Consider the following 9,719-nt stretch of genomic DNA (forward strand, 5'->3'; position numbering starts at 1 on the left):
ATAGATGTGTTTAACACAAGCCTACAGCCGTGACATATAAGCAATTTTTCATATAGATGAGTTTAACACAATCTTATGCATTATGAATAGATTGCACGTATTTTTATGTTGAACGATAGAATGAGCGACACTGGCGCCATCTGATAATGAAAAGTAGCCAACTCCCCAATTTTGTTCCAAGCAAATCATAAGAAGAAGAATTTGACATTTGCTTTGGCTAGGGGTGTTGGCACACTTTGCAAGTGAAATTATTTTTCCCACTGGTTGGTAATTTTCTAACATTTTTCGCAATTAAAAACTGCAATATTACAATCGATTAGGACACAAAATATGTTAGCAAGTATTTTTGTTGTATAGGGAGAATGTTTATAACAGTGAATCGCGAAATTTTGTATGTGAATGGGCAAGGCGTAATAAACTTCAATTGCCAAGTCTGAAGCTCCGTCATATTTACAAACGCAACATCTTGGTTGATTGTTGCGATGTTATTGGAATGCATAAGCTTGTATTAAACGCACCCATATAAAAAATGTCATTGTGTCACGGCCTTTAGCTGATGTGCTGCTTCTAAAGCCAGGGCCCTACAAGACAGGTACCCGTTACCTAATCGATTACTAAATCGTTACCAATAACTTGGTCACCAATTAACGTCTTAATGACTTTTACATTGCTGTCGTGAAAAAGGTAACGCATGTGCTCTCTCAAAATAGTGTAAGTGTGACTCGCTTTCTCGCTCTTACCTGTTGTGTTTTCGACATTCCTTCTCGCTCGATGTTATTTACATTTTTAAGTTACTTCATCAGTTATGTTTTCGTTATCGCTAACCAAAACATATGCAACAACAACAACACGGCTAACTGGCCTATCGGTTACCCGTGTCGGTTACCTTCTGTCAAATCGTTTTTTCCATGAATGAAACGCGTCCTTTATGTTCAGATAATATTTAATTATAAATAATTCGTATATACAATGTTTTTGTACAATTTAAATTATTCCCTTATTACTCTAGTGTACTTTACATATGTGTATATTGATATGTACAAGCTAATTAAGTACAATAACGTCTATTAATAGATGTGCCCTCTGAAACTTTCGAAGCTCAGTGATGACGCCCAATTTTTCCTGCGCTGGTGGTGTTGTTCAACATCAGTTTGCAGAGCCATATGAGTTTTGTAGGGATAATACCGGAAGCCCCAATTCGTGCTATCAAAGTCGATTTATAGGTGATATTGATCCTTTGGTCTTGACCCTTCCCCATAGTATGCTTGTTAGCGCCTTATCTGTGGTACTAAAAAGGCGGGGGGATAGTTGTCGCAGTTTTCTTATAATTTGAGCAAATTTATGTTCTTCCTTCAGCTACAGCTGGAATATTTGGAATATTGCTATGCGCACATCGTCAAAATCAAATTACCTAGAATGAGAAAGAAACTAATATCAGTAAGGATAGATTAAAATTTTTAGTATAATTAACCCGAAAAGTGTTCTATAAATAGGGCTCCCCAATTGGCTCTTTTCTGAGAGGCCAAAGGCACAAGGGACTCAAGGAGATTTCAGATAACTAGAATCAGGGGTACCCGAAGATACTTCGCTGTTGCATTCATAGAGAACACAACATTATAACAAGGGATAATTGATTGATGTTACGAAGGAAATTAGACGTGCTACAAAAACAAACAAATGCAGATGACTGTTTAATTCAACAACAACAACAACTGTTTAATTCATTATCCGAAGTTCTTGTAAGGACGTGCAGTATGAAAAGTACAAAGTACTGCTAAAACTGATTTCCCCGAGTAACCCGGGAACGAATTGATGTGACTACGCCTATCCTTATTTAGCAGCAGGGTCTAGAACTAGTTCCCTGTTGGACAGGAAAGTAAACGTTTGGTTATCTCCAAGTTGATCATATGCTATTACAGAATATACTCGTTTGCTGCATCCGACCAGTAAATCCAACTTTCCCAGATTTTCTGGGCTCAGCAAGGGTATCCTCCTGAATGGTGCATTTGTTGCACGCTGCTGCCTGGCCGCTCACCCAACAACACAAGACACGACGGAACTTTCCTTGGGACACCCAAGGTCACTAACGCTTCTCAAGGCTCCAGCGGGTTAGGGGGCTTAAAATATACCCGCGGTAGGCATGCCTGCGTAAGAGGCGATTAAAATACCAAATTGGTTCAGGGGGCTGTGTAGCGCAACCCGTTTAATGAGTTGCCAGCGCAATATATAGCTTCTCCAACCCAATTGTGAACCTCACCTACCCGTGGCGAATCCTGTTTCTTTAACAGCCGAGGCTCTGGCGACCCCATGTTCCTTATTGATCTACATTTGAAGGCGCTTAGTTAGCTGACATCGCTTACTTAAACGGTTGATTCTAAAGTAAAAACCAAAACAAAATATAGGTTAGGTTGAACTGGCGGGTTCATGGCGACCTCACATAGACTGAATGAGTCCGTAGTGTTACCAGAAGATTGTTTTAACGACCAAGCTAAAAACCCTATCAACAACCACGACATGTTATAAAATAACTCCGTCCTCTTGACATATACCAGAAGCTTCCTAGAACTTAAGCCACTTGCTGCTTCTAGATCTGACAGCTGTCAGCTGGAGTCTTAGCCTGGCAAGCGCAGGGCACGAGCACAGAACGTAATCGATCGTTTCCTCCTCCAACCCGCACTTCCTACATCTGCTATCACTGACCAAGCCTAATTTAAAGGCATGTGACGCCAGAAGGCAGTGTCCAGTAAGAATACCCGTCATGAGTCTACAGTCTACAGTTTAATTATAATGAAAATATAAGAATCAGTGTTTATGAATAACATATTTTAATTAATCTCTTACAACAACGTGATCGTTGGCTAAATCGCCATGTAGATAGTGTGGTGTTCCACCTTGTATAAACGTAGGTACCGTATGTGCTCAACCGTGCAAATGGACATAAGCAGTAACATTATTCACATAAACATAGCTTGGTATTTGTGCAGGCATCAATATAGCATACATTGGTCCAGTTCGGTGTGCACCAGTCACTGGTACAAACACTTTTGAATGCATAGCTTTCATATAGATTGGATGTACAGCAGTGCTCCGGTTATGCCAAAATGTAATGGGCTGCTCAGTCTCTTGGTACGGCTGTATAGGTATGGGCGGGTGCAATGTATTACTAGTCTGCTCAAGATCGTATGGTACATAGATGGCTCGAAGACGCCAGAGGGGATTGGAGCCAGAGTTTTCGGACCCAGAGCCAAAATATCAGTAACTCTGAAAGCACATCCGAGCATTTTCAAGCGGAAGTATTCGCCATACGTTAGTGCGCTAAGCTGAACCTTCAGCGCCTGATACCCCAATGAAACAATTGCCATACTCAGTCAGGCAGTCAGGCCCCACTAAAGGCATTTGCGGCGTTCGAATAAAGTCAGCACTGGTCCTTCAGTGCGTAGAAAAGCTAAATCAATTAGGAGCACACAACGTAGTACTGTTGCCCTGGGTCCTAGGCCACAGGGGAGTAGAGGGTAATGAGCAGGCGGACTCAGTGTTTAAGTTATTGCGTCCCTCCCACAAATTGTCATCCTCCCAGCAGTTCCTTGCAGCGGGTCTGCGCCATACTCTCTTCTTCCGGGAAGGTATCGACCCCAATCCGGGTCCTTCTCCTGACCCCGGTCCTGAGAAATGAGTTTGCTGGAAAAGAATCTTTTTAGGACGGTCATATATATAAGGGCCTGAAATATTTCAATGAACTTCCTTATCACATAAAAAGTAGTAATAACTTCAATACTTTTAAAAAAGTTTATTGGAGCATTGTAAAACCCTTCCAATAAGATAACGTTTTTCTCCTCTTATTTTTTACATGATATATCCGATACTGGAGCGCGAAAAGGGAATGGTAATATTGGAAGCAGCAAAATACAATGCATCCGGCCCTAAGGAAAAGAAAATCGGTCGCCACCTGTAACTCCAGACATTTCCAACAACTAATTTCGCTGGAATTCGGTATTTCCAGCTGGTATTTACTGTTGCTGCTCGGAATCACTCGCATTCCGACAGCATTAATATAACAATAAAATTATATAATGTGTAACAAAAATAACGAAAATTATATAACGAAAATAAGGCCAAATAAAAGTTGGAGCAGGGTGGATTGGAAACATGTCCTTTTCAACCTCCCATTATATGTTGAGCTGTGCTAATCGGAATCTTCATGCATTCCGACAGCGTCTTTACTAAACAAAGTTGAGGGGTGATTGGATACACGTTATTATCAATTTCCAACATCCAAAGACATGTTTAGCTGTGTTGATCGGAGACTAATACATTCCGACAGCTTAAAATACACATATAATTGAAAAATATAAGTTCCAAATTTTGTTGCCTTTAGCTGGGAGCACTGGAGGATTGGAAACGCGTCCTTTCCAACCTTCCTAAAATGAGTGGCTCCCAGACTCGTCCCTTTGTCACGCTAGTAAATATGCTGATCGGAGTCAAATGGCATTCCAACAGCATATTCAATAGAAATAAGTGATTATAACAATGAATTGTACTTAGTAGTTTAAGTTTTAGGCCTAAACAGCCGTAATAATAAATAAATTAAATTAAAAAAATAAATACTCTTGTCAGTGTTTCAAGTGCAACGGATGGTTGCATCGGACAGGTTGCTCTGGGCGAGATTCCAAAATCCAGCGTCCTCGTAACTTTTATAAATCTTTTGTGGCTCTTTTTGTTCACGGCCTCATTACATTATGAGGAAATACGGCACCTGAGAACACATCCGTATGAGGCTTAAAAACACAAGCATGTCTTCAGTGAACTCCACAAACAGGCGTCGGATCTCTATGCCGGTGATTCCTGTACTCAAAGAACAAAACTAGCAGAGGAGGAACGCACTCTCCCTAGGGAAACGAGAGTAGTCACTCTAGCTCAACTTCGAGCTGGATAACGTAACAGGTTAACCTCTTACCTATCCAGAATCAACCGACATACAAAACATTGTCCTGCTTGTAATGTGTCCCCACATGACACCAACCATCTCTTTAACTGTATTGTGGAACCAACGCCTCTAACACTCCTCTCATTATGGTCCACCCCTGTTGAAACAGAGTTTCTTTGGACTCCCGTTAGAGGATATTGATGACAATTTGTGATCGGTCGCACCTATTGGATGGGGCGAAGCACTGCTACAACAACAACAGCAGGCGGACAACACGGAAAGAGAGGCAGCAACTGCATGACCCATCGATCTCGAGCCGTTCCTGCCAGTTGGCCCACAGGGGCATTTATTAGCAGAAGGGTGGGAAAAGAGAGAACACTGGCGCAATATGCCAGGGGGCCTACTCTGTATTGCGATGCGAAAGAAAAAATACGCGAAATCGCAAAATCGGTACTCTGTATCTTGACATTCGCATGTATATTTTGACTTTCGCATTCACATTTTGCCCATTCGCAATTTTTCTCCCTTTTCGCATTGCCGGCACTCTGTAAAGCGAAAGTCAAACAGCATTCATTTTCGCATTTTTCTTGCTACAAGTAATAGGCATTCGCATTGTTCAAATATGTAAGTATTAATTGACGATTTTATAAATTGATATCTTTATATTCATTTAAAAATATATAGGACAACTCGAAAAATAAAACAAACACAAAAGCAACAATTTGTAATCCTAGTGGACTTAAAATACATAAATAAATAACAATTAAATCGAAACCACTTTTTTATAAAGCATTTCTATTGGAAATCATGTCATTTTTTATTTGTTCTCTGATACAACTAGCAATATTTCCCATTCTATGATTTTCCACGTTTTCTGTATTTATCACGTTCAATTCTTCCAGTTCAATTTCTGAACTGGGAGGATTTCTTCATTTAAATCAATCCTTTCTTCATTTAAATCGTTCCATAATGCTACAGAATCCTTTTTTTAATTTGTTCAACAAAAATTAATCGTTTGCGAAATTGTAGTCGCCTTGTTTCTTTTGTTCTTTTTCTTTGAGTTTGGTCAGTGATGCATACTCAAGCAAAAAATTTGCGAAAAATAAAAAAGCGACATTGTTAGCGATGCGATAGCGCTACAGAGTTCCAATTACCTTTCGCATCGCAATTTATTTTCGCATCGCACTGCCTTTCGCATCGCAATACAGAGTAGGCCCCCAGGCCTGAGTCAATCTAAGTTCATGTTAGGGGGTTACAGCACAACTCGATATAGGGCCTATCAAAAGCTTTTGATACGGTCAACCACGGCTCGTTACTGCAAGACCTGGAAGGGTCTACCCTTCCCCCATGTCTTAAAAGGTGGACCGCAAATTATCTGGGTGGTCGGCAGGCATCGGTGCTATTTAGAAACGAAACATCAAAGCCAAGGAGAATTAAACAAGGGGTGCCACAGGGTGGTGTCCTATCCCCACTTTTGTTTAATTTCTACATATCTAAACTACCTTCACCACCGGAAGGAGTCACAATCGTTTCCTACGCCGATGACTGCACAGTAATGGCCACAGGCCCAGGCCCACAGATCGATGAGCTATGCAATAAAATAAACGGCTACCTCCCTGATTTCTCCAGTTTTTTCGCCTCGCGAAACCTGGCATTATTACCGACTAAATCTTCCGCGACCTTATTTACAACATGGACGTCCCAAATGTCGACCATTTTGAACATCCACGTCGATGGCTCTACGCTACCGACTGTCCTACACCCCAAAATCTTGGGTGTGACGTTTGATCAGGATCTACATTTTGGTGAGCACGCAGCCGCAATTGTTCCGAGAATTCAGAGCCGTAACAAAATCCTCAAATCCCTTGCTGGCAGTACCTGGGGAAAAGATAAAGAAACGCTCATGACTACATACAAAGCAATTAGCCAGCCGATTACGTGCTACGCGTCACCCATATGGTCGCCAAGCCTAAAAATTACCCACTGGAAGAAGCTACAGGCCTGCCAAAATACTGCTCTCAGAATTGCCACGGGCTGTCTTCTTATGTCCCCAGAACACCATCTACATAATGAGGCGAGAATACTCCCCATCAGGGAAAGAAACGAGATGCTGACCAAACAGTTCCTGTTGAATACCCAGAAACCTGGGCATCCCAACAGACATCTGATTGACGAGCCAGCACCGCCTAGGGGCTTAAGGAGTCATCTCCGTAAGCATTTTGAGGAAATACGGCATCTGAGAACACAGCCGTATGAAGCGAAAAAACTCAAGCAGGTCCTTGGTGAACTCCACAAACAGGCATCGGACCTTTATGCCGGGAATTGCCCGGTGAACCCAGTACTCAAAGTAAAGTATCCAAAACTTGCGGAAGAGGAACGCATACTCCCCAGGGAAACGCGTGTCACTCTGGCTCAACTTCGTTCTGGATACTGTAACAGGTTAAACTCTTACCTATCCAGAATCAACCCAGACATACAAAATGTATGCCCCGCTTGCAATGTGTCCCCACATGACACCAACCATCTCTTTAATTGTAATGTGGAACCAACGCCTCTAACACCCCTTTCCCTATGGTCCACCCCTGTTGAAACAGCAAGTTTCCTTGGACTCCCGTTAGAGGATATTGATGACAGTTTGTGATCGGTCGCGTCTGTTAGGTGGGGCGAAGCACTGCTACAACAACAACAACAACAACATATAGGGCATTAATAGACCTCTCAAAAAGATAACCTAAGAACCCTAACGGCTATTCTTACAAGACACAATAGGCTGAACAGTCACATGCAAAAGCTGGGTATAATATCGAACAACACATACCGATTTTGTGATGGATCAGCAGATCCTTCTAGATTGCGGCGCAATTTCAAGACGTAGGGCTAAGTTTATGGGCTCACCATGGCCAGAGCATTCCCACATTTAATCCCTCAAGCCAAGAACACTGCTGGGGTTCATCAAGGAAGTCGGCTAGGATGAGGTGCTGTGAAGGAGATGTGCAAGTCACTGTGCAATCCTCAATAAATTATCTATCTATCTACGTTCCGGTAACAAGCACCATTGTGGTACTAGCCCCACCATCTCGGGAACTATTGATATGACTACATTAAACCTTCTAGGGATTGAATATTAATAATGCCGGCAATGCGAAAGTCTGCTAAAATGTACCATTCTCCATGGAATGCTCGATATATAACTTTCCACGTTTTGAAACAGTGATGAAAAGAGCAAAATTTACTAAAATTATAACTGGCTGTGTGTAGTAAGGTGTTGATATCCTCTCTTAACGCAATGTAATGACAACTGCGATGCAGGGAAGATGACTAAAATCTTGCAAATCTACTGATAATAATTAATTTTTCCTCCGCTTCCATGCAGTTCTATGCATACATACACTCCCAAACGCTAATTAAAAAAATTAATTGGTTTTCACATGAACTTCGAACTCTGTCGTATTTGCATTCTTCAGTTGATTATCAACAAAAGCATGACAAATTATCACTAAAAAATTCATACATGTTCCTTATATATTTAATATGGTAGCCAATTTACTTACCCTTTCTGGTGCGATGATTCCTGGACAATCGAGCCTGACTAGACGCGATTTTTTTTGCCTTAAGAGAGCGTGCTTAACGCGAGCCATATCATGTTATGGCACACCTTTGGTGATTCAAAAAATCAAAGACATTTCTGCTTCTAATGCTTCTAGGATAGCAGCAGCAGCTCCCGGTGGCGCTACATAAATACCAGTTGCATGCCGATCAGTTGCCTTTTTTGCTCCGGCTACCTATTCAATTTTAATTCACATTACATTATCTACTATTGCAATTTTAATCACTACAAATCAATATAAATTACCGAAGCAAATACTGGCAAACCAAGATGCGTAGTTCCACTCTTTTTTAGGGAAATACATCCAACCAGTTTGGTACCGTATTCCAAAGCATGTTGCTTGTAAAGTACCTTGTATCCTTGGCAAATGACACGTGAATCTGCATTTAATTGTAGATTTCCTCTGATTTTGCCATATTCTGAGCTGAATCGCAACCCGGCGGAGATGCTATCTATTAGAATAATATAACATTTTTTTTATTATTTTAAAATGCACATATGTACGTATGAATGAAAATCAGAAAGTAAATAATGTTGTTGTTGTTGTAGCGATAAGGACACTCCCCGTTATCGGCTTTGTTGGTCCTTTACCGGATGCAGATCGGGTACGTTCCGGGAACCATTAAGGTACTAGCCCGACCATATCGGGAGCGATTTAGTTGGCATGAAACCTTGTAGGCCATCCCGTCGATTCTATACAACTTAATATGGTAACGATTTGAAAGACGGTGCACCACCTAATTTTTATCAAAAGTTATCAAACGTGGAATCAGAAGACGCGCCTCGAGCTCCGTTTTTATTATTATTTGATATTTTTAAATTGGTGGTGTACCGTCTTGTAAAACGTTACCCTTAATATTATTTTGGGCAGGCATGCTTAACGAACGAAACGATATCATTTCGTTACGATAATCAACGTTAATAAACGAAACGAAGTCATTTCGTTTCGTTTATTAACGTTAAGAACGTCAAATGAACGTTAATTTGACGATCTTAACGTTAATAAACGAAACGAAGTGACTTCGTTTCGTTTATTAGCGTTGATTATCGTAACGAAATGATATCGTTTCGTTCGTTAAGCATGCCTGATTTTGGGCGAAGGCCGCCAACGCAAAAAGATGGTCTCTGCAGCAAAATTTTTAATTTCCGTCACATGTCACAACTAAAATTAACTTAATGTTATTTTGA

At 41.0% G+C, this 9,719-nt stretch overlaps 1 protein-coding gene across 1 annotated transcript; it reads right to left on the minus strand.

Annotated features, from left to right (window-relative positions):
• Positions 1–964: 964 nt before the first annotated feature.
• Positions 965–9,469, minus strand: LOC137246440 (succinate--CoA ligase [ADP/GDP-forming] subunit alpha, mitochondrial-like). Its single transcript, XM_067777534.1, has 4 exons — positions 9,382–9,469; positions 8,778–8,983; positions 8,476–8,706; positions 965–1,411 (listed from the first exon to the last, which is right to left on the minus strand). The coding sequence occupies exons 1-3, from the start codon at positions 9,428–9,430 to the stop codon at positions 8,590–8,592; spliced, it is 372 nt and encodes a 123-aa protein (XP_067633635.1). The 5' UTR covers positions 9,431–9,469; the 3' UTR covers positions 965–1,411; positions 8,476–8,589.
• Positions 9,470–9,719: the final 250 nt, after the last annotated feature.

The sequence above is a fragment of the Eurosta solidaginis genome, chromosome 3 (genome assembly GCF_040869045.1).
Source record: "Eurosta solidaginis isolate ZX-2024a chromosome 3, ASM4086904v1, whole genome shotgun sequence".
NCBI lineage: Eukaryota > Metazoa > Arthropoda > Insecta > Diptera > Tephritidae > Eurosta > Eurosta solidaginis.